The 26072-nt window shown below is 43.0% G+C and overlaps 1 protein-coding gene across 1 annotated transcript in view; it reads right to left on the bottom strand.

Annotated features, from left to right (window-relative positions):
* The window catches only part of LOC147701262 (IgGFc-binding protein-like), a 402161-nt gene that overhangs the window by 72601 nt on the left and 303488 nt on the right, over positions 1-26072 (bottom strand). The window contains exon 17 of the mRNA XM_086929328.1: positions 4202-4401. Coding sequence (XP_086785454.1) covers positions 4202-4401 — 200 coding nt within the window. The remainder of the gene's footprint in view (positions 1-4201; positions 4402-26072) is intronic.

The following is a 26072-nucleotide window of genomic DNA, read 5'->3' as shown; positions in this document are numbered from 1 at the left end:
CTACCAAGAAGGTAGGACAATGCAACCAATATGGGTAAAGTTACCTCCCTCTGCTATGACCACTTTCTGCAAAGTGTGGCATATTTTTGACCCACAATGCACAGTTTTCATTAAAATCAAAGTTAGAATAATTTGTCCTTGGTGTGTCTGTCTGTATAATGTAACCCAAAGGTGTGATTAGCAACTCACTACACTCACTACACTCATCTTCCAGTGCCTGCCCTAAACTAATTAGGGGGTCTCGGTCCTGTGGTATCTGTTCCCTTGCCTTTGAAGTCCAGCACCATTCATCCCGCTAGCTTCTCCAGAAAGCAAGTCCCCTCCCACCAAATACCTATATTGTTCCAGCCCCAGGTCTCCTCACTCCTTCTCAGGGTTGCAGCTTAGCTCAGGCTGTTGCAGGGCTGCTTTAGGTGACCTCAGGCTAGTAAGCTCTAAAACTACATTCCTGTAATTGTTATACTAAATCCGATGTTGGCAAGTTGTCGTATTTATTGTAACCATCATTTTGATACTTTGAATGAATTTGCTATCTAGCACCCTATATAGCCTTTATTAAGGTCAATAGATCCTTCCCATGCTCGCCTATGGGGCTAGCAGTATTGCAATAGGGAAATGTTTTTTCATGTGTGTTCTCTATCAGGACATATAAAAATTATTTCATATAGTTTCTGATTTTCATAACAATGCACCCTACAATTTAATGCCAAAGTCTTCGATCTAGTCTCTTGGGATTGCCTGTTTGCAATTTTACGTAGTTTTAATTTCCCGAATGTTTTTATTTTTCTCTTACGACAATTGTACGTGAATTCTAGGGCACAAATTATCATTAATAATACAAATATTGGGTCCTGTAACGTCACTAGAGGTACGCGACAGGGATGTCCCCTGTCGCCAACTTTATTTGCATTATTTATCGAACCTCTTGCAATCGCCATCAGGAATATTAAAGCTGACACAGCCCCAATATTAGGAATGACAAATATAAAACTGTATGCAGATGATATTGCCCTTTTTATAGATTCTAAACCCTCTAGTCAACGGAGGATTTTAAAAATCTTCTCTGATTTTCAAAAGCTGGGGGGTTATAAAATTAATGTAAACAAAACGGAAATTATTCTGGTGAACTGCAATATAGACACTTTAGCTCCGGAATTCAGGCGGATATATAACACAAATCCCAAAAGATATCTTGGAATATTTGTATCAGATAGCCTAGACGACCTTTTTGCACTAAATTTTTTACCTTTATTAAAAAAGGTGGGCTCACTTTTAGACCGGTGGAATTTGTTACCCCTGTCTATTATAGGACGGGCATCGCTAATTCGTATGTCGGTATTACCCCTCTTTAATTTCCTTTTTTGTGCAATTCCCTGCGCAATCCAGGCCTCTTATTTTAAAAAAGTAGAAGCGCTGATTTCCTCTTTCCTATGGGCAAAATAATCTCCCAGACTTGCACTGAGCACTTTGTATTTATCATCTACACAAGGAGGGTTGTCCCTCCCAAATATTAGAGAATATTATTTTGCGTCTTTTGCACATTATAGTCACAGGTTTTCTGTTTTAGATTTTCACGAGACGGATGATTTTTTTATCAAAAGCATGCTGCTGGAATTGAAAATTTATGACCCAGTAAGAATCACTAAAGATCCCAAAAAAGTACGCTATAAATCCCTGCAGTGGATCTTTAAGGTGAAAACTCAGTTTTTTAAGTTCTATGGATTACCTAATTTTAGCAGCAAGACAAATTTAATGAATTTTAGCTTAGGAGACGCTGGATGTATGGACAAATATATATTAACTATTTGGAAGGAGAATGGCTTCGAGAAAATTGAAGACTTCCTCTTGGGTAACAGATGGAAATCCTGGGATGAAATCAATAGTCAGTTAATCCATTCACACTGCATGCTGAACTGGTCCTTCTTCAGGATGAATCCAAAATTTGGAGAACTCACTATAGGAAATCTATTTGTGAAAGAAAATATTTCCACTATCCTTAACAACAAAACACAAAAGAAAATGAGTATTTGGATTAAAACACTAAGAGAAGGTAAAGATCAGGACCTCTACAACAAGATTACTGAAAGATGGAAAAAGAAGGAAGATATTACAATTAATCAACAGGTATGGGACAAAATAAATAAGTTTAATAAAACCATTTTTCGAGGAGCAAATTTTAAACGTATGCAATTCTTTAACAAATGGTTGATGTATAGAACTCCGTCCTTTTTGCATAATATCTTCCCCCAAATAGCTGACAAATGTTTCCGATGTGAAGGAAAAGGCACGTGGAAACACATTGTTTGGGAATGCCCCAAAATCCAGGTATTATGGAAGGAAATAGAAAAATATCTCTCAATTGTCCTTAAAACTAATATTGTCCTGGATGAATTGACTTCCGTCCTAGGTTGCTCTTCTATTCACACCCAACACGATGAGTCCCTTTTTATAGTTTCTTTAATAGCTATATATTACAGTCCTGGAAAACAGACCTTGTCCCATCTTTCCAAGCATGGAAGATAAAATTACTCCGAATCCAGGATAGGGAAAGAAAATATGCTTTAAGATCAGGGGCTCTGAAAAAATATGATAAATTTTGGAGTGGGTTTGATCCTTAAATTTGCCTTGCTCCTATTCAATCGGATTTAAAATTGGTTTATTGAGTTCGTTATGCATATGCACGATGCACTTTACAAATCTAGCTATGAAAAATTAATTGAGAAATCCCACAGGGAGTTTAAAGTTCCTATATTATCTTAATTCTAACAAAATCGTCTGATTATTAGTGAAAGTCTGTTGCCTGTTTGCTTTTACACAATTTTGCACTCTATAATTTAAATGTTATAACTAAAAACTGTATGGTTGTTTTCAAGATTTTTTTTTTTTTTCTTCTAGACTGTATTAATTGGATTTCAAATATGTTATGTCTCCTGTACTGTACTGTATTGTTATATATGAACTCTCAATAAAATAATAATAATAAAAAAAAAAAAAAATTTAATGCCAAAGTCAAATGTAGACATAGTAATATTTTAAAACCAGACTGCATGGCAGGCCTGGCTCTGAAATGACACCAAACACCACAGTAGTGCACACCTAGGTGCATTAAGGCCACTGGGGTCTCTAACCTACATGCTGGGGACTTACAGGTAGGTTGTCTTGGCCAATTAGAATTACACCAATTACCGTATACCTTTAAAGGACAGGGCACTGACCCAGGCCAAGTTAGCAGAGCCCATTGCACTTTCATATTCAGTAACAACCAGCATCTGTCAATCAAAAATGGGGTGATCAGGGGGAAAAGTCTGACTTTCCTACAATGCATGAGTAAGTTTACTGGATGACTCCATGTCCTGTATTTACCTTTTACAAAATCATAGTTATATAATATATGTAATCCTGCTGATTTAGAGAATACAAATTGATGAATGAACGAGGCTGCCAATGACAGTCAAAACTGCAGCATTATGACCCTGGTAACATATGTTTTAGAGGTGGATGTGCCACTCAAAGCTCAAGCCAAGCTCGAATCAAATGCTTAGCTTTCTCTCAGATCAGTGTCCTCTGGCAACCTCAAGCCCAAAACTAGATGAGTTTTCATAGAAGGGGATGTGGCCTGGTGGCTAAAATCTTGTTAACCCAAGCAAAAGCCTGTGCGCTTCAAAAAAGAAGGGGGTAAAGTAGTTTGTATCTGAAGTGCTTTTCTGTCCTTGGGCAAGGTTTCTGGTATGTAAAAGTGCCAAAATAAAATGTGGATATTCCCTGTCTCTATAACTCTAATCTTATTCTCGGAGACCTAAGGTCAAAGCATTAACCTTTGGGGGCAGAAAGAGAAACCTATTTAGTGATTGAATTGCAGAGTGTGAAACAGAAAAATATGGGATGCTTCTCTACTTGTGTAATCCTAGGCAAATATTTTATTTCACCGAGCACACATTCTATTTTATTATCACATATGGGAGTCAGGTATACTATATTCATGAAAATGAACTTGCCTCTTAGTTTACTAAAAACAATTTGCATGAGAATTTGCATTTCTCAGTTCTTGTGTAAAAACTCCCACTTTTAATTAATACTTTAATAAATGCTTTTTTAGGAACAGAGAGATCAATGGATCGGTTGTGACCAGGATTAGAGGCTGGCAGCTCCAATCAGTGGGGCACATCTTCAAGTGATCTCTGGTGCCAGGCTCAGCACTTACCTTGAAATACTTTCCGAGGTACACGCAGCCACAGTCGTTCATGGGCACGCAACTGTTCCCATCAAAAAAGAAGCCATCATCACATTCACATCCCTCAAAACACCCTTTGGTGCACGTGGACCCTCCAGTAAGAAGAGCGCAGCTGAGGGAACAAGTCGACGTGCAGAGCATGTAACGGCTCCTGGGACCACAGGTAAACGCTGCAGGGCAAAACGAAAATAAAATGGAAAATAATTGTTACCAGCCTTCTGCAAAACCATATCTGGTCATACTTCCTCAGAATATCTTTTCTGAATTATTATTAAAATCACAGACACCTGCCCATGTTATCGACGTGCTTCACCTGATACAACAAAGATATATCCATCCGTTAAATTCTTAAAGGAACACGCATTGACAAATACCAATACGTCAGCTAGTCGATGCCAGTTTTCTGGCTCGATCAATGCTTGACTTTTTTGGTTATATTTTTGGAAAACCTTTTTGTTGGGGAGCTTCTAGGCACCATATCAGCATTTTTTTAAATGACCTAAAGTAAAAATATGCTGTTGATCATAAAATGCACACATTGCCACAGTCGTCCTCAGCACTGAAAGAAACTGCTTTGAATGTGGATGAGCTGCTTCGGAAAGGGCAGAGTTTTGTCCCTTATAATGAAGTTAACTGATCCAGTGCCTCATGCGGAATGGTGTAATGGGCAGAAGAAAAGGCATTTTCAAAACCAATAGGTCTAACCTTTGTAATATCTATTGTTTTTTTGGAGTGGAGTGGCACAGAGTAGAGAGGCATTGAGTGGAGTGGCAGAGAACGGATTGGCATCAAATGGAGAGGAGTGGTAGTGAGTAGAGTGGATTTGAGTGAAGTATTATTGAGTGGAGGATATTGGAGTTGAGTGGAGTGACAAAGTAGAGTTGCCTGGATTGGAGTGGCACTAAGCCTAGTAGCACTGAACAAAGTGCCATTGAGTGAAGTGGCATTGAATGGAGTGGCACTGTGAGGCGTGGCATTGAAGAAAGTGGCAATTAGTGGAGCAGCAATGAGCAGAGAGGCATTGAGTGGAGTTCAGTGGCATTGAGTGGAGTGGTAACGAATGTAGTGTAGAGGAGTGACATTGAGTGACATTGAGTGTAGTGAAGTGACATTGAATGGAGTGGAGTGGCATTGAGTTGAGTGACTTTGAGTGAAGTGGCATCGAGTGGAGTGGCATGAAGTTTATTGGAGTGGCACTGAGCGCAATGGAGTAGAGTGGAGTGGTGTCAATTGAAGTGGCCTTGATTGGAGTGGAGTGTTGTGGAGTAAAGCTGAGTTAAGTGAAGTGGTGTTGTGTGGAGTTGCGTGAAATGAGTTGGGTGGCATTGAGTGGGGTGGAGGGAAGCGGCATTGGGAGCCAGGTTTGAATGTTGAGTATTGGGGCACTGAGTCGAGTGGAATTGTGTGGAATGGAAAGTCGTGTGAGTTGCCACCGATTTGCCCTACAGTGCTTTAAAGCCTTTTGCTATTCAGATCCAATAATAATGCAATATGTTACCAATTATCTTGACCTACCTCTGTGCAAACAAGTGATGCCTATGATCTTTTTATGATTTTTTTTAAAGATAGAGCACTCAGGTAATTCCTGAGTAATTACTTTTCTGGGGTGGGAAGCACTCCAATTTTCAAAAAGTAGCGAATTGTTGATTTGCTATGGATCTCATCATTTCATTAAATAGTGAAGATGGTGGTAAAATGCAGGTATATTTGTGTAGAGATTGCAGTTTACGAATTCGATTCTTCATCGGATTGGTAGCCAATGTAGGCTCCTTAAGCCATCCCTAGCTGATGTTCGGCGGGGAATTTGGAGCAATGTGCGGGCCGCACAGTTCTGCACAATCTGCAGTGTATTCAGGGTGGACTGAGGGGCACCCAAATACAGGGCTTTTTTCCGAAGTCCAGTCTGGACAGGATAAGTCCCTGGATCATGATCTTTCTGGCCTCAGGCGGTAACACGGGAGGAATCTTCCGTAGGACTCTAAGTAGGCCAAAGCAAGTTGCTGAAAGTTTTGAGGCTTGGGCGTTGAAATCGAGAGCTTTATCGAGCCAGATGCCCAGGCTCTTGATTTCATCTTTGGGCGGTGGGGGGGAACCTAATGAGGAGGGCCAAAGAAGCTTGAGAGCCAGGGGGGAGGGGTTGCCCAGAAGCATTAGCTCGGTCTTGTTGCTGTTTAGTTTAAGATGTGACATGGTCATACAGTTGGAGACCTCCTCCAGGCATGTTATCAGATTGCCGGGGTTGGATTCCAACTGGATGAGGGACACCACCAGCTGGGTGTCGTCCGCGTAAGTGATGATTCGTACTCCAAACGGCCGGACGACCCCCGCTAGTGGCTCCATATAAACATTAAACAGTGTCGGGCTTAATGAGGAGCCCTGGGGGACACCGCAGACAAGAGGTTTGCTCGGTGAAGTGAAGTCGCCCACGAATACTTGAAAGGAGCAGTTGGAGAGGAAAGATTCTAACCAGGATCTGGCCTTACCCGACACTCCGATGTTCGTCAATCGTGACAATAGTGTGCTGTGGTTGACAGTGTCGAAGGCGGCACTTAGGTCCAGGAGGATTATGGCTGCTGAGCCCCCCCTGTCCATGATCATCCGTACCTCCCCCGTCACTGCCAACAGGGTGGTTTTGGTCCCATGTTTGGGCCGAAAACCTGTTTGTGAGTCATCGAGCAGGTGGTTAGCTTCAATGTACTCCATTAGTGCAGAGTTTACATGTTTTTCCAGCACTTTGCTTGCCCATGGGAGGAGAGAAATTGGACGGTAATTATTAGGATCAGTTTGGTCGAGGCTAGGTTTTTTCAAGAGAGCCTTGACCATTGCCTGTTTCCAGGGAGGTGGGACTGAGCCTGCAGTTATGGAGGTGTTGAGTAAGTTCAGTAATGTTGGAAGGATGTTGTCATTTACCATCTCCAAGGTTTGCGGCGGGGCCGGGTCCTTGGGGGAGCCTGATTTTACCTGAGGGGCAATAAGGTTGAGTGTAGCCATATTGATCTGAGGAAAGACCTGCAAAGAGTGGGTGGAATGAGCTTCGGGAATGAAAGAGGTCTCTCCCTGCGAAGAAGCAGGGTGGGTTGGAAAAGAAGAATATATCAATTGGATTTTTTCAGAGAAATAGTTAGCTAGGTCATTACAGCGGGATTGTGCATTCTGAGGATTAGGGGTGGTTCTCGCCGTTTTAAGAGAGTCTTTGCAATCCTGTATATTTCTTTGGGTTTAGAGGCGGCAAGAGTAATTTCCTCCGCAAAAAAGATGGCTTGAGCGGCTTGGATCTCCATTGTGTAGGACCTGATCGAGTCTCTATAAATGACTTTGCTGGCAGGAGAGAAATCCAGTCTCCACCTCCTTTCTAGACATCTACATTTGCTCTTGAGTTCCCGCAGTTCGGGAGAGTACCAGGGGGCAGTTTTTGTGGTCTGCTTTGCCTCCACCATCCTCAGAAGGAGAATCGAGTCTAGGGAACTAGTGATCCACCTGTTGAAGTCCTCATTTGCTAAGATGGGGTCAGGGTTGGTGGGAGGTCTGGTTTTGTCCAGAGTGGATTGCCATTCATATACAGGGAGCTTGGACCAGTTTCTCCGTAGGGGTAAAATAGTTTGGTGCGGGGGTTGGGGGTTGGGGGTTGGGGATGGTCCAGGTGAAGAGAATAAAATGGTGGTCAGACCACGGGATGGGTGTGGGCCTACAAACTTCTAGGCCCGGACAATTGCTAAATATCAGGTCAAGAAGGTGGCCCTTAATGTGGGTGGGACTGTCCACTCTCTGGATGAGTGGTAGCGCCGCTAAGCTAGAGAGGAGGTGGAGGGCGGATGGGCTGGAAACATCATCCAGATGTATATTGAGATCCCCCAGCAGGGTGAAAATAGCGGGCATAGTTGCTAGGTCAGCGACTGATGGGGGAAGAGTGTCTATAAAAGTTGTTGCCGTTCCTGGTGGGCGATATACTAGGATCCCAGAAAATGTATTAGTGGGAGATAGATCTAATACGAATGGTAAGCTTTCACAGCTCAGGATGGGGGGGTGGGAGGTCCGACACTGGTAGGAGTCTCTAAGAACGATGGCAAGTCCCCCTTCCTTCCCTGTCTTGCGATTTTCATGGACAGCTTGGTACCCCTGTGGTAAGGCCTGGACCAGATCTGGTTCAGACTCATCAGTAAGCCACGTTTCAGTCAGGAAGACAACATCAAGGTCGAGCTCCTAAATGAGGAGGTGGATTTCTAGGAGGTGGATTTCTAGGGCGTGCTTCACGAGGGATCTGCAGTTTAAAAGAAGCATCTTATACCTGTCCATATTGATGTTATTGGTGGAAGTAGGCTTTACTTGGAAGCCACACGTGGGACAGGTAGATTGGGAGGTGTCTGGGTGCCAGAAAAGGTCACATGGGATGGAGGGTTTGACCCTAAATGCCTAAAGCTCCTTAGCGCTGTAGCTCCACCTTTCTGGTGTCTGGGACATAGGGGTTGTGGCCCCTAGCCCCATCCCGCCGCGGACAGGCGCAGACGGGCTTGCCTTTGGCACGCCGGCTGCGCGCCCGCTGCGCGCGTCCACTGCGCGGCCTCAGCATGGGCTGCATATATACTCTTAGGAGGAGGAGTCAGGGGCGTGTCTCGCTCTCTCCCCGTTCCGACCTCCACTCAAGCAGCCCTGGGCTGTGGTGGACCGGGGTCGGAGCGGGAGGTCTGCGGCGGAGGGGCAGAGATCTGGAAGGTAACTGACCTTTGCGAGTTCAAGGTCTAAGTTAAGTGTTAAGATTTAAGCTTCAAAGTGCCGGGATCTCTGGGTCAACAGTGCAATTCTAAAGTGCGATTTCAATTTTTAAAAATGACGGAAACAACAGAGAATTCAATTTTAAAATAATTACGGAGACACACACACTTCCCGCATCAGGGATTGTTTATGTATAGGAAGGGACACCTTCCTGTACACAACCAAACAATGGCATTTTGCCTTTTCCATGTGTGCTGTACAAGGCAGCACACATGTAAAAAGCTAAAACGAGGAGAAATAATGCATTTCTCCCTGTTTCGCCAACTTAACACCAGGATTAACCTGGTCTTAATTTGGTGCTGCCTCCTATGTGCGCCACCCTTTTACATAGAGGGCAGCATCTAAATGGTTGGGTGTTGCGGTGGAACACCCACCGCAACACCCACTGCCCACCCCTTTCACGCTAAGCATATCGTAAAAGGGAGCTTTATGTACAAGGCAGCGGTAAGCCACGCTACGCTGCCTTTCACATAGGGCACAGCCCCTATCGCCACCACAACGTTGGTGAAAGTGATGTTGTTGTGGCGATAGGGACATTTACATATGCCCCCATACTGTGTAGAGTGTGTGGTTGAAAGAATGCTCTGTTTATTTTGCTCCTATGTTGGAAGTGTTTCACGTGGTGCATGATAACCACAGAGGTGCGATTATCGTGATATGGAATGCACTGCTTAGCAGCGTGATGAACAAAGTAATGTGAGAGAGATGTGCACAGTTTAAGGTTTTTTAGTAAGCTGGTATTTTTTCTTAGCTCTGCAGGTCCCTCCATGGCATTCCACTTAACTAGTTACTGCATTCACTGCTCACAAGGCAATAGTTTTTACAAAAGGATAAGAAAGGCCTGGTGAGCAAAACACTCACATTGCAGAGGTTTTTTGAGAGGGGCTGGGATGGTGGCGCGCCGTTTGTAAAGATCCAGAAATGTTTAGGCTAATTCTTTTGTTTACCAGCCTTCCACATAACTATTTACTTGAAAATGTTCAAAAAATTAGGAATTGGCACCTAAGCAAAAATGCTGGTATACTTGTAAAATGTGTTAACTTTCACTCCACCTGTTTTGAAAAGCTTAGAAGAGACAGGTTTCAGGAATGGACATATTTGGTTTGAGCTGTTTCCAGGAAACAACACTCCACATATTTATTGACACTTTAAGATGTGCTCTCTCGCTTAGTCTGATCTGATAGGAACTGAGAATAATGCACCTGATGGTGTTACGAGATATAACCTTATGGAGAGCTACGAAAATACTACTGCTTTCTGTGTGTTAATACATGTTGCAGCCTTGTTTGTCTCCCTCGCTCTAGAACGATAACATCTATGGTTTCGATTTCAAGGAGACTCAAATCAAGATGGCAGCTGATGCTGATGATGTTTGTTATTTCTCTCAGAACTGCAATCCTCTCTCCCGGCTTTTTTGGAAGAAGTTGATTCTTTTGCGTCCATCTCGGGTTATAAACGGAACAAAGACAAATGCAAAATCCTACCTTTAACAAACCCAAGTTACTCCCTCTATTTCAGGAACAATATCACATTGTATGGATAATTGTACACAGAGATTGTCCCCTCTATACCTGTCTTAGTGGGGACATCTGGACTCCATAAAGATGATGCTTTCACCTATAATTCTTTATACAATCTCTAATATGCCCCTTTCTATTCCCTCTACTTTTTATAGGAAATGCAACTCTATCTTATCATCTTTTTTATGGGGCAATAAAAAATCACGAATGTCCAACTCAAAATTTAGCCGACCAAATTCAGAGGGTGGGGTTAATTTCCCTGATTTTCCCACTTATCATACATCTTTTCTACGTCGCCAATCTTCGAGGTGGCTCTTTGAGTCTCTTGTGGATTGTCCTCTTTGGGCTAGTCTTGAACAATCTTTCATATCCCCCTTTTTGTTTCAAGAAGATTTGTCTTTCACGTGTAAGCTGCAATCCTTACCCACTCCTATAACTAAGCATACTTCCAAACTCATAGTACCTATCTCTTCCTCAGCACCTATGGATTGGAACTCTTTTCTCAATTCCACCATATTGCACAACACTGGCATGATAATACGCAAAAAACCTACATTTTGGAAATCTTGGAAAAATTGAGGTCTAATTTGGATACGTCAATTATATGTCCAGCATGATATCATGTCTTTCCTGCATGCTAGTAGTTCCTTTGACTTGACCCCCTCTTTCAGCTCCAAATATTCCCTTTTAGCCCAAGCCATTCAGAATGCACGTACCCTTTACACAATCTTACTTCCCTCTGTTGACCATATGATTCCTCCTGGTAATAAACTTCATGCTCTTCTAATGAATAAATCTAGGGCTTCTCTCATATATAATTATTTCCGTAGTTCGTCCGCTCCGAGAGAGAAGACTAAAGTAGAGCTCTCTTGGGAAAGAGATTTAGAAGTCTGTTGGTCCATAGAGTTATGGAATAGGAATTTGGCTCAAAATCAGAAAATCCTCTAGAGCAGAGAACACCACACAGACACTCTTTTTTTATATATAATAGACTCCTACTCTCCCCACTTATTCTAAATGCAAGACATGCGAATCTCTTAGACGTTTGTTGGACTTATTCAACGCCACATGCTGACCTATATCATTTACTTTTTACATGTACACCTGTTCGAATCTTTTGGGCAAAGGTATAGTCTCAAATTAACCTGATCTTTGACTCCGATTACCTTTTTTCCGCTTCTCATGTCTTCTTAGGGAGTTTATCCCCTATTTGGACAGACTGTGAAGTCAATGTAAAGATAATAGACTTGTTGCTAGCAGTTGCCTTTCAGCAAATAACCAAGAATTTGAAAAATTGCACCAAATTGTCCTATCAAGCATGGTGGTATGCTGTCTGTTACAATAACAACTTTTGTATATCCAATACATATGGCATCGAAACGTTCAGATTTATGATTACCTGTTACATTCTTTATCGATGCTAGTGCCCGGCGCCCTCTGTCTTTGAATCCCTTACAACAAGAAGTGTCTAAACCTCCAAGACTTCCCTCATATTAATATTTATTGTAAAGTCATGTCTCATTTTATATTACAATCTTTGCATAAATTGTGATAATTCCTTATTTACCGACTTTCTGTATATCATTGTTATTCTCCTTTGTATGCTATGCTAAACTGACTTATACATTTATTTACTTTGTTCCTCAACTTTAGGTTACTTTATTCTATGTAATTTTCCATTGTTATAATACCTTTTGTTTTGATATCTCATTTTTCTTTTTTTAATAAACTCACTCTTGAACTTAAAAAAATACATGTTGCACACATTTTACTCCCTAGTGTGCAAACTAGTTGACTCATTAATTGAGAAACGAGAAGGAAACAGGAGGGTGGAGAAAGGGTGAAAGGATAAGAAAGGTTGGGGAAGGGACTTGGGAGACCGGATTGAGGGGAGATGAAGGACAGGGGAGAGTGATGTAGGAGGATGCTAGATGAAAGATTTAGTGGGGAGAGAGGCTTAGAGAGACACTGGAGATAATAAAAAGGTGGAGGGAGGTGGAAGGAGAGAAGGGGGAAATAGGGATTGGGTGCCCCCTAAGACGTGATATATTTGGTGTCAAACATTTGCTGAAAGTGATGCGCTCGACTAAGGCACTTAAAGGCGCCCATGTCTTGTTGGTGTTCGAGTTTCAGGGTCGAAGAAGCTGACAACGATGAAGGTTGTGTAAGGTGGATAAAGCATGTGCGGTGTATTCTTAGGAGTGAAGGAACTCTGTTTTAATCTTTATCTCTGTTTTAACAATTTTAATAAAAAGACATGTATAATTTCTCCTATTTACCTATCTTTGCTGTACTAGTTTGAGTTGGCAACTCGATTCCCTTGTGCTGAATTAAATTGGGGACTATATGGCCTGGTGTTTGAAAGAGAGTGGTGCTGAGTATTGAGGTAACTAAAGGAAGACTTGTTTTTTATGTGTAGGAAAAGGAGACGAAGAGGCGAATGGGTTCAGGAAAGGATAAACCGAGGTTTCACATTTTCACATCAGTTGGGGATAAAGAAAATCGAGGCAGTGGCAGCACTAAAAGAAGATGCCAAACTCCTGCAAAGAAACTTGAAAGGTAAATAGGTGAAACAATGTAAAATGATTTTGCCTATAACAAAGGATTTAAAAAGCAGCCCATTTTCCCCACAACTTGATGCAAATCATCGGATATTCTCGAACCCCACGTTTCTGAGTTAATTGCTCTAGTCATAACATGCGTGGAAACTGAATTTGTGGTAGAAGAACACAGCCAGTAATGCAGTGCCCAAGTAAATGAGCATGTTCAAGCGACATCACAAGATCGAAAAACAAGGAAGTGGCCGAACAGACAGAAGAACTTGACAAAGACAAATGGATAACCTGGGGAAAGGCAGTTTACAGCTGCCTTCTGAGCCAGCGGCAACTTCCTGCCTTCTTTTCAGACAGCGAGCGCCCAAAGGTTCATGTTGTGGTGCTATACACGCATCTTCGTTTACTCGGGCATTTTGAGACAAAGAGAGAACAGGTCGGAGCAAAAGCCTGAGCTAGACTGGAGGAGCAAACTTTGGAATACATATCTGGAGTAGTGTGGCTGCAAAACGGACATGCCCGAAACCACCTGCTCTATAAATTCTTGTTTAATATTAATACAAATTTTAAAACATACAAACTGTGAAGGAACTGTGGCCGACCAAAACAGACCATTAGTGAAATACCCATAGGGTGGGAACACACAGAGGAAGGAGAGACCAATTCGGGCAAACACCAACAGCATGCTAGCATTTCTGAATGCCACAGATACCAACCAATGACAATTGGTGGGTGTGAAAAAAGCGCACAGAAGAGATTACAACAGGTCTTGCAGGGCTCTACCTAAAAATGTGAATGACACAACAGGCCAATGGATGAAGAGGGCTGGTTGCATCCCTATAAGAAGAGCCCATGGAATTATGCAGCAGAGAAGGTCCAAATTATGTATTAAGACTGACTAAATTATGTAGCAATGAAAGGAACATTATATAGCTGAATGTGTCAAATATTTTACTGGGAAAAGCTTTTGCCTCTTAGTACCAGTTTAAACCCAAATACAGCAATAGGCATCAGAAAGGTGTTCAGTTCACCTTTGTGAAGGGCCTTTCACTCCACAGCAACAAGCTGATGCATTTGTATTAAAATGTAATTCATTTGAGATAGAAACAATTTCTTTCATAAAATCTACTGATTATCCATCAGATGGTGGTGTATGTGTGAAAACAAAAGTGTGCAAAAAAACTGTCGCCATGAAATCGCATAATTTTAATGATTCTGTTTATAAATACGTTTAATCTACATATAACTCAAGCAATATTAAATGATTTTGGCTAACACTAGACCTAACAAGAATGTTTTCAATTATTTTTTAAGGCTAGTTATAAAAAGCCTGATAGTTGTTGAAAGGTCAGGTCAGTTCTTAGACTTTCTTGGGGTTTAAAACCTGATGAAAACACAGTTGAAAGTTAACTTTTTTCAAATAAAATTAGGACACCTAGATCGTGTGGTGCTCAGTTTAGATAGATTTGGGTGTACCTTCGCATCTGGTATCAAAATATATTGTATGAGTCTGAGAAGTATACAACTGAAAAGATTCTAATATTAATTTAATAAATACAGTTTACCAAATGTAAAGTGACAATGTAAAAGCCATACTATTTACTTGTTTCTAACTGAAATCAGACTCTTTTTATTGTTATCTCCTACCAAGTTTAGTCATCTTCGGTATGACACGAGCGAAGAACTTTTGATTTTTTTAAATCTAGGAGATTGCATTGCTTTTGCAACCCATTGCAACGCGAACCTCAAGATGTGATTTATCATGCCATGCAAGGCTCAATTGCATGGCTCTGGGTTGCATTGTAAATCTGAAGTAACACAACACTGTGCAAATCACTGCTTTGCATTACTCTACCCCAGGGAGGTGTTCCAGTGGTGGTGCATGGGTGTTCCCATGCAAAACCCTTAGATTTTGATGCATTCTGCAGCACACATAGAAAAAGGAAAATGCTTAAAGAAAAAGGACAATTCTTGAGGGAATTGTTTTAGTGCAGGAAGGGGCCTCTTCCTGAACAAAAACAATCCTGCATGCAACACAGGCACCTTTGCACCATGGTGCAAGAGTGCTTGTGTTGGTGCTTGGCAGCAAGTTGTGCGCCAGAGCTGGGAAAAGGCAGTGATGAGCCGTACTTTGTTAAACACAGCACATTCTTGCCCTTTCCCTATCTCGCAGAGAAGCACAGGTTATGTGTCATATCTTTATAAATATGGCCATAGATGTAAATCATACTTACTTAAAGGGGCTTTCAGCTAGCTGTCTTTATCCATTGGGCTTTTAGTGTATCATTCACTTTTTGCTTCTGCCCATCACAGACTACAGCATGGAGCAGTGGGTCAGCACACTTCAGCCACTGGATAACTTCACTTTGAGTGACTGCATTTTGCTCTATAACAAGGAGCACATCCGCACACAATGTTATTCTCTTCAGTACGAGTGTTTATATTTGTACTTTATTACTTTGGTGCTAACTTTGTGTTGATAAGTCTGATGAAATAGTGGGAGGCTTTCAACTAGCTCAACATGTTGATCACAGGGCACATTCCTGTTTTGTCAGGTCTTGTCTTCCAGTGATGGCACTGTACATTCCTTTAGGGTGACAACTAAATTGTGTCCATTTAATTTTGTTGTAATGTAATTGTTAGAAATTGGAATCTCTAGTTGGCAGAGTTAGGTACCTTTGTCTAAATGGGGACCCTTTCTTCTAGTCAGGGTAAGGGGTATACACACTTCAGATAACACGTGCTCACCCCCTTTGTAGCTTGACATGAGCAGACAGACTTATCCCAAAAGCAATGTGTAAAGTATCTGTACCAACACTCACAATAGCTCAGTGATACCATCATCAATGGACATCACACTGGTTTAGAAAAAAATAAAGTATATTTATCTAAACTTAAAAAGACTAAAACAACAAAAATCCAACATACAAGTATTGAGAAAAGAGATTTTTAAACGGTTTTAGTAACTGAGCCCATGGAAACTATGGATGCGTGATTTGTTTGCAAAATACCTGTCGTTGCGACAAAATTTACCAAGGCAAACAGCAGAAGAGATGGGTAGCGTCAAAAAACAAATAAATGCGTCAATTCCTGAGACCTTCGGGGATGCGATAAGTCTGCTGGACACAGGGAAGCGGTGCGTTGGGTCCGGTCGGTAAGGGGAAGCGATGCTTCGATTCTCAGATGACTCTGATCTGTGGAATATGCATCGGGGAAACTTGCTGCGCAGGGAGGATGCGTTGAAATCCTGAATGCGTTGGTAAATAATGCGACGAGTGGCGCTGCTCCAATTTCTACAGCAGCGATCCTTCAATGGGTTGATTCTTGCAGTGACGACTGGTGCTGCGTCCGTTTCAGCAGCGGCGCGGTGGTGCAGGGAGATTCTTTTCGCACCAAGGCGTTTAGTCGGAAAAACTGTCGCAAGAAGAGCGATGCATCGATTTTCTTGTTGTTGCATTGCTTTCCGTCTCTCAGCAGCAGAAACAACCTCCAGAGGCCCCACACATTCACTGGCACTTCAAGGCAGGTCAGAACTCCCAGCAAGGAACTTCAGGGAAGCTGGGGGTGAAGTCGTTGTCATTTTCCACAATGGTGGCCTCCAAACCCGTGGGGTTTTGCTGCAACTCCATTTCAACCACAAGTGGGACCACATATGGGTCCTTTTCCACCTCCCCAGAATCAGCAAAACTTTAACAATCAGCCTTTTTTAGTGTTTGGCCGCGGGCGCTCCAGAGGAAGACGGAGAAATCAACAAGCATTGTACACTGGATCCCCCCACCATCCCCAATGGTGACTCGGAGCAACAAAAATAAATCTCTGCAGCAGCTAGGGACCAGCACAGAGATGATCTAGTTGTCAATTTGAGTTTCCGGACAGTGACCCTGAGGAACAACTAGTACTTAACAGAGGTTTAAGATGTGTCTCTACCTGTAGAGGGGATCCTTTTCTCACACGATGTGAACTTGCAATTTTTTTCCGCAAGATACGGCTACATTTCATGTTGAAAGATGAAGAAACAGGAACTTCCACGGATTGTGAGGATAAGAACACTGACCTGAAGAAACGGTAGACTATTAACCCCCCTGCACATCTAGTTCCTGCACAAGTTCAAACATCACCCTAAGTCACTCCGGTATAACCCACTGTATGGCCAACTTCTCTCGGTACGCGGAAACTGTTCAACCAAAGACAAGTTTGATTATTATGCCCTAGCTCTATTGACACAGTTAAGAGCGAGGAAATACCGAAAGAAATGAATACGGCATTCCCTCAAACGAGCTGCTAATAACAACAGAGAGGCTCTTCTTGATCCACCAGTACCCAAAATCGGATCACGTTTGTCAATACCTTCAGCTCCTTATCAAGCAAGATCCAAAAGAGTGTACGCAAACACTGGCGTATATTGAATATCAGCAAGGTGCCGATCCTTCTACCACTTTTATCTTTCAAGAGAAGTACAAATCTACATGACCAACTGATTCACACTAGACCCAAGGCAAAAACTACACTGATTGTAGGGACTCTGTGGAATCTACCAGCAGTCCGAGGGCACTTGCCCTGTGGATACTGTGCTGCCTGCCCTCAGACACAACAGTCCACATCAATTGACATTGGGACCAACAGGCACTGGATGCAGAATAGATTCACTAACTGCAATAGTGATAAAATTATCTATCTTATCACATGCCCCTGTAAATACCAGTATGTGGGCATGACCACACTAAAAGCCAAACCAGGGTCTCAGAACACAAGAGCACCATTAGATGTAAAAAAACTGGCCACGAGACTTGCAAGACACTTTTTGGATGCTAACCATCAAGCAGACAAATTCACGGGGACAATCTTGGAACAACCATTCATTCCACCACACATTACTGATATCTCAAAATACTTGATTCACAGGGAACAGAAATGGGTTTTCACTCTACAAAGTGACAGACAAGGACTCAATGATGAGATACCTTGGGTCTCTTTGTGATACAGTAATACCATCAAATTGTAAACTCATCAATCTGACTAAACAATGACGTGATTCATTCTCTTGGTATCTTTGATTGTGTGCGTACTCACATGAGTAATGACTCAGTCTCTATTTTACTCAGAAGAGGAGAGTATAATTATTCAACCACCATTACATATTAACAAGACTCAATCTCCTTGTAAAACATACAGAGTTATGAACAGTGTCATGTTATCTTTTATTTTGATCATGAGATTCCATGCACTATCTATCTTTATTTTGATCATGAGATTCCATGCACTATCTATATATACATGCCTCTGAGGCAGGGAAATGTAGTCGGTTGGATTACCTAACATTAGAAGATATGCTCCGAAAATATGGATGAATGTCATCTCCCATGCATATCTGACCTTCTGATACTACAATTCCCAGCATGCGCGTTAGATGTACCCAGCCTCACAACTGTGGTCGCTTTGACATAGCTCTATTTTTATGAGATTCTATTACAGAACCAGCGGCTTCGGATTATGCTTCTCTATTCTTTACTGCAAAATCACAGCAGCCAATAAAAACATACAATTAGTTTACATTAACTACATTTCCCATGATGCTTTCTCATAAGCCATGCCTCCACAGCCCATAAGAGCTGTTTGCACAGTCCCATAATCCTCTTTCTTTGCTGCTCACAGCAAGAGCTAAGTGCATTCTCATTATATATGCTTTGTTTTGTGACTATGTCAATTGCTGACTATTATTTGCTTATGCGCGATAGTGTAATGGGTTGATTGCCTTCCTTTGGAGCAGGAGATTTTCTGAGCTTAGTTGTTTTGGTGCTTCGTTGCCTTTCGCTTGCACGCGACTTCACACTCGGTCGCATACTTGAGAGCGGTCACTGACCTTTAACTTGACATTTCTCTGATCCGCACTGTAAGCCATTTTTCCTCTGCAGTTTGTCCCCCGCGCTGGCATTTGGCTTCCCTGATCCCCCTCTCACGCTGCATTTGCTGGGTAGCTCTTGGCCTACAAGCTCCTCCCAAGCGCGTGCATTTGGGCTCCATTTGGGCTCCTTTTGGGTGCGCGTCGGGCTACGCACGCCAGTGCCGATTTTCGAATGCATTTCCCGCACTTCACCGGAGAAACCGCCTCTGCTGCAGGATCGCCTAATTGGCTGCAATAATCATTGCCAAAGCGGAGTGAGCACACGCTCCTGGTAATATTTGCTTATATTTGGCATAGGTCACTGACCTTCTGATGACAGCTTTGCTGAGGGGGTTTGAACTCTACTGAGTATCTCTGTTTGTTTGTTCCTTGTGTGCAAGTGGGCTGACCACCCCGTACTCCTCCTAATGAGTATTCATATACTGTTGGACCCTTCCTTTTGTGGGCCATGGAATATTGGATTAGATACCCTAATGAGGATGAGGAGGATGTTTATGATGGGCAGACTGAGACTGTCATGGAGGATCACCTGGTTGAGGCTCTGGACGCTTCTGTCCAATCCTCAGTTAACAAAGCCATCGAGAATATGGTTCCTCAGACCGTTCATCAAGCATTGCCAGCTGCGCTAAGACCTATTAATAGGCAGCTGGAGAGCTTCCCAAAGCGCCATGGTTACGGCAAGGAGATGCCAAAAGTGAGACCTGAAGCTTCGGCTTCTGGTCAGTGCACAGTTGCAGGGCGAAAATGACCACATGCGCAAGCTCTGTCTGCACTGCCTAACAGTGCGGCGAGAGAACACTCTTTTGCAGGTCGCAAGGCAAAGAGCAAACAAAGGGTGCACGTAGACATTGACACCACCTCTACTGGCACAGACACTGACACGTCTGAGGAGCAAGCTCCTCCACAGAAAAGAGCGAAAACATCTACTCCGTTGGTTTCTGAACTTCCCAATACACCGTTCACGTTTGATCCCACTGACAATATGCGTCCTCGGACTGGACTCCACCTCCTGAAGTTTCGGACTCCCTGAACGAAAATCTCAGGAAAAGTTTCTCTAAAGGAGGTGCGTAACTGACTTCGGTTGGAATGTCCTCGACCGGACAAACCTGACAAAGTCGCAGAGACTCCGGAAATTGATGTGAGCCTTCTCAACTTTTTAAAGAAATTCACCAGGGACCTAAAGAGGGGCATAGACTGCGCTTGGCGTGGATGCCAAGACAAGCTATTGGACATCGTGGGTCCTTTGGTGAAAATACTGGAGATGGCCCCTGTGGCCAAGGACACTTCTACCCCTGTTGACCCAAACATCCTCGTGGGCTGGACCCAACGGGCAATATGTCTTTGGTGGAATGCCAATTGCGTGTTTTTGTCTGAAAGGTGCAAGCTGCTCCTAATGCGAAAGGATAACAACCTCACAGAGCTCTAACGCTGAGCTCGGGCCCTTGGCCGACGGAAATCTCTTTGCAGATCGGTTAGTGAAAGACGTGTCTAAATACGTCGGAATATTTATGTAGCTCGACATGGCGGAGTCCGGAGTCAAAAGAGTGTTCCAGCAGGGAGTTTTTAACAGGGCCAGACGTGGCAGGGGTCGCTTGTCAGGCCGCAACTTCATCCAAGGGTCCCAAAGAGTCGACTTTGGTTGCAGCAGAGGAGAGTGGGATTCAACGCATGGAGGCACTTTCTACCCCTCTTGTCGCAGGTTCAATCGACGTCGATTCCAGAGCGGTGGCAATAGTGCAGGCTTTCAAGCCCAACATTCTTCAGGTGAGTGTAGCAGACCAATCTCTTCTACCTTTGGGGGGTCGCACACAGCATTTTCTTCAGAACTGGCAGAAAAGGACTCAGGATGCATGGGTGTTACAGTCAATCATGGGTTTTCACTTAGAGTTCTACTCACAACCGTTTCAACATGAGTTTCCCACACAACTCCATTTTTCCCTACAAGAATGCAGCTTTACAGACAAAGAAATCGCAGACTTGCTGCAAAAACATGCGATAGCTCGATGCAACGAGGGACCTCATGGTTTTTGCAGCAACATTTTTCTAGTGCAGAAGAAGGGAGGTGGAAACAGGCTTGTTCTGAACCGGAGGGATTTCAACCAGTTTCTTACTTATAATCACTTCTAGATGGAAGGGATCCATCTATTAGCAGACCTGTTGCAGGAAGAGGATTGGCTAGTCAGGTTAGACTTTAAAGACGCTTATCTCTCCATACCTGTCTTTCCTCCTCACGGGCGTTTCCTACGATTCCGGTGCTACGATCAGTGGTACGAATATTTGGCCCTTCCTTTCGGACTCTCATCAGCTCCCTGGTGTTTCACCAAGGTGATGAAGCCGGTTGTAGCACACCTACGGGAACGAGGTGTGCGGCTAATCATGTATCTGGACAACATTTTGCTTATGGCTCAGAATCCAGTTATCCTACTGTAACACCTGCAGCTCACGACTGCGTTGCCACAGAGCTTGGGGTATGTGATCAATCATCTCAAATCAGTTCTTTCCCCGACGCGGATGATAGACTTCCTCGGCTTCACGATAGATTTGCTGGCAGCTCAGTTATGTCTGCCCAAGACAAAGTTAAAGGATATTAAGAAGGAGATACTAGCATTACTCAGCAAACAGATGGTCTCGCTCAGAGCCATTGCCAGGTTAGTGGGAATATTGGCCTCCTCGATTCAGGCCATATTTCCAGGCCCTCTTCACTACCGGGCCCTACAACGGCTAAAGATGCAACATCTCCAGAAGGACTTGTCCTATACAGACTCCATTCCGTTGACTCAGGAAGTGAGGACCGAGCTTCAATGGTGGCTGGGCCACGTGGATGAGTGGAACGGCAGGGCGATATTTGGATCGCAACCAGAGCTAGTTATCGAGTCTGACGCCAGCCGCTGGGGCTGGGGATCGCGTTGCGGAGACATCTCCACAGGCGGAAGATGGTCCCCGCAAGAGTTATCACTACACATAAACTGCCTGGAGCTCCTTGCGGGTTCTTTCGCAATTCGGAAGCTATCCTCGAAGCAGACATCTTGCTGCATCCTACTCCGCATGGACAATGTGTCGGCGGTGAGGTATATCAACAAGTTGGGAGGCACGAGGTTGTCTCTTCTTGTCAAGATAGCCGAGGATTTTTGGCATTATTGCCTCAATCAACATATCTGGTGATTGCGGAGTACATCCCAGGCCAGTCCAATCAAGTGGCGGACTGGAATTCCAGACATCTCAGGGATTACAGTGACTGGAAGTTGCTCCCCAAAGTATTTCAGTGGCTTCAGAGCATTTGGGGCTCATTTCAGATTGACTTGTTTGCCTCCAGGCTCACTTGTCAAATTCCTCAGTTCTTCAGCTGGAGGTCAGATCGGATGGCAATGGCGACCAATGCGTTCCTTCAGGATTGGTTGGGTGCACTTTAGTACGCTTTTCCCCCATTCCTCCTGATTCCCAGGGTGATGACACAGGTAATCAAACAACGGGCAGAGATAGTCCTAGTGGTGGACGTCTCAACCTTGGTTCCCAATGTTTGGTACAGTGGAGTTGCGACCTTCCCGGGATGCTCCCCATTTCAACATTGTTGCTCCTAGGCCCTCTCAAGAAGCAACATCCAATGATTCTGGAGGGACGCCTCACGCTGATGGCATGGACGCTTTCGGGCAACAGTGGCACATGCCAGGAGTTTCAGACAAAGCTTCTGAATTCATCAAGCAGGCTTGGGCCCCTCAACTCGGAAACGTTACTCCTCGGCCTGGAAAAACTGGGTGGATTGATGCCTGGAATGGCATTTGGATCCCGTGGGGGCAGAGTTACCCCAAGTGTTAAATTTTATCTCGGATAAAGCTTATTGCTCGGTCAATAATTTCAGATCGGCCATTTCAGCGGGTCATGACCTGGTTGACGGGAAACCGGTTGGCATGCATTCGGTGGTATGCAAGCTTCTTAAAGGCATACAAGTCGCCAACCCATCTAAACCCAAGCATACGGGTTGTGGGATGTTTCCTTAGTCATTTCCTCATTCAATCACTGGCCTGCTAACAATCTCCTTTCTAGGAAACAGTTATCAGCCAAACTGGCTATGTTGTTATACCTTTCTGCATGTTGGCGTTCCTCGGATGTAAGAGCTCTCGACATTACAGTTAGAGTATTTACTCCAGAGGGAGTTTCTTTTACTATTACTGGACGCATTAAGACTCTTTCACGTAATATTGACTACAATGATTTTCCTGACAATGATGATTTATGTGTGGTACAATGTTTAAAAGTCTATGAGGAATGTACAAGTTCACTGATTGCCTTACAGAAACCATTTAAGCCAGTGGCGGCAGCCACTATTGCCAGATGGCTTTGATGTATCATGCAAGAAGCAGGTATTGACCTCCAAAGATTTGGAGCACATGCTGTCAGGGGTGTTATGGCCTCCAAGTCAAATATGTTGGGTTCTAACATTCAAGATATCATGCGTTGTGCTGATTGGTCTTCAGAATCAACATTCAAAACGTTTTATTACTAGCCAGTGGGAGATGTTACAACACTGGTTTTTGGCAAATGTTAAACTAGCATAATCTGAAGCCTCCGGACCTGTAATAGAATCAAAAATTTGCTAGCATTCGTGCAAAGAATTTTAATTTTATTAAGGACACGGAGGCGAGGATTATCCCACCCGGCTTTATCAGATTGTACTAAAACCTACCCGCCCATGAATAATGTTATGTATGCAGTGGTCAGAGTCTATTGATTATAACAAGGAATATATCATAGAAACCTTTGCATTAATGAATTATTTCGAATTGCTTCTGTGCAGTACAAAAAACATTTATTCAAACATCTTAGTGTTCTTAGTATCTTGCAAAGAAATATAACAAGAATTAAAGTATAAAATATGCAACAGACCAATTACTTCATTAGGTCAAGCACATGCTCAGGGACATAAAATCTCAATGAAATTGATATCAAAACTTATCTTGTGGATTCATATATATTGTCTACATAGTAGCATTTCAACGCGCTCAAAGTGACAAGAAAAAGAGACAGTTAGGTGGGATGGGTGTGATTAGGTAAAGGTGAGGACTGGGTAAAGGATGTTGTGACCATACTACAATCACAGTGGTATTCAATGCAACCTTCACTGACTAATTTCGTTCATTAGTTCCAAATAGCTCTTTAACATAGGATCGTTATTAATCCATAGGTTGATATATAATTTTCATGCCCACTTTGTGGCTTCTCCACATCAGAGCGAATACATTCCTCAGCGCTGCCGGGCCGCTCACTCGCGGCCTGGCAGCGCTGAGGAATGTATTCGCTCTGATGTGTTCCTGATGTAAACACATGGACTGCAAGATTAATTAACGCATCTGGAGAAGCCACAAAGTGGGCATGAAAATTATATATCGACTGATTGGAAAGCCCTGGACGGCCCAGTCACTTTCAAACATAGAGGAACCTAGGATGGTCCTACCTTAAAGGCCACTGGACGGCCCAACAATAAGCGCTCCTGCACTTCTAAAAGTCCTGAAGAAGACCCCAGCATGAGGCTTCAATCAACCCTTAATCCAGGGGTCGAAACGTAGACCGGATTGCACTTACTCTCTTAATATAGGAAGCAACCTATGGATTAATAACGATCCTATGTTAAAGAGCTATTTGGAACTAATGAACGAAATTAGTCAGTGAAGGTTGCATTGAATACCACTGTGATTGTAGTATGGTCACAACATCCTTTACCCAGTCCTCACCCTCTTTTTCTTGTCACTTTGAGCGCGTTGAAATGCTACTATGTAGACAATATATATGAATCTACAAGAAAGTTTTGATATCAATTTGATTGAGATTTTATGTCCCTGAGCATGTGCTTGACCTAATGAAGTAATTGGTCTGTTGCATATTTTATACTTTAATTCTTGTTATATTTCTTTGCAAGATACTAAGAACACTAAGATGTTTGAATAAATGTTTTTTGTACTGCACAGAAGCAATTCGAAATAATTCATTAATGCAAAGGTTTCTATGATATATTCCTTGTTATAATCAATAGACTCTGACCACTGCATACATATCTATCTTAACTGACCCAGGTCAGAGAGTTCTTAGGGTATACCCTGTTGTAAACTCACTACATGAATAATGTTATAACATGGTTTTTGTTATACAATGGTTACAGGTTTTTCATTTCCCTTTGTTTCAGGATCGGATAAGAAGTCTGATTGGAAGATGGATGCTCTCAAGAGTTTATGTTCAAAGGATTCTTGGTTTTCTTCCACGTTGGAGGATGTAATAGACCTGTTCACATTATTCTTGGACTTATGTTCCCTGCAATAAAAGAGGATAATGGGACTGTGCTGACGGCTCTTATGGGCTGTGGAGGCGTGGCTTATGACAAAGCATCATGGGCAATGTAGTTAATGTAAACTAATTGTATGTTTTTATTGGCTGCTGTGATTTTGCAGTAAAGAATAGAGAAGCATAATCCTCGCCTGCGTGTCCTTAATAGAATTGAAAATTCTTGGCGCGAATGCTAGCAAATTTTTGATTCTTAAACCAGTATTTCCGAGATTTGTAATCATTAGCAAGAGCTTTAAAGCAATGTAACAAGTTCTGTGTTGTATCTGGTATTTACCAGGGAGACTACAATTCCCATTCAGATGACTCAGGACGCCTGACACGTAATCACGTGACAGGCGCCGTACACGGAAGTATTGTAGGCATCCATTTAAACAAGACGTGAGGCTAGCGCCGATACCTCCCCCACAGCTCTGCACAAGCCAGAGGTACCGATGGTCAGATAAGCGAGACAGCGAGGTATCCCTCACAAAATCTGTTGGGTAAGTACTGTATGCATGGAATGAGAGCTTAGACCGCTCTCAGTTATAAATGTGGTGCGCTGAATGAAAGAGGTTATAACAGCCTGCACGCTCGCAGTTAGAGACAAAGCACGCATTGCGAATGCAAGTCATAACAGACTGGGAAGTGTTTCCGGCAATAACGCTTTGGCATTTTCTTTATATTAGAGAGCTTGTGTACATCTTAATACTTGGTCAAAATATTGCATATGTTAATATTTGAGCAATACTGGTATTACTGAGGCTAGCACACTTATAGTTGGATAC

The sequence above is a fragment of the Lissotriton vulgaris genome, chromosome 7 (assembly GCF_964263255.1).
Source record: "Lissotriton vulgaris chromosome 7, aLisVul1.2, whole genome shotgun sequence".
Classification (NCBI taxonomy): domain Eukaryota; kingdom Metazoa; phylum Chordata; class Amphibia; order Caudata; family Salamandridae; genus Lissotriton; species Lissotriton vulgaris.
Note: the sequence above shows the minus strand (reverse complement) of the source record. Positions and strands in the feature narration are given on the sequence as shown.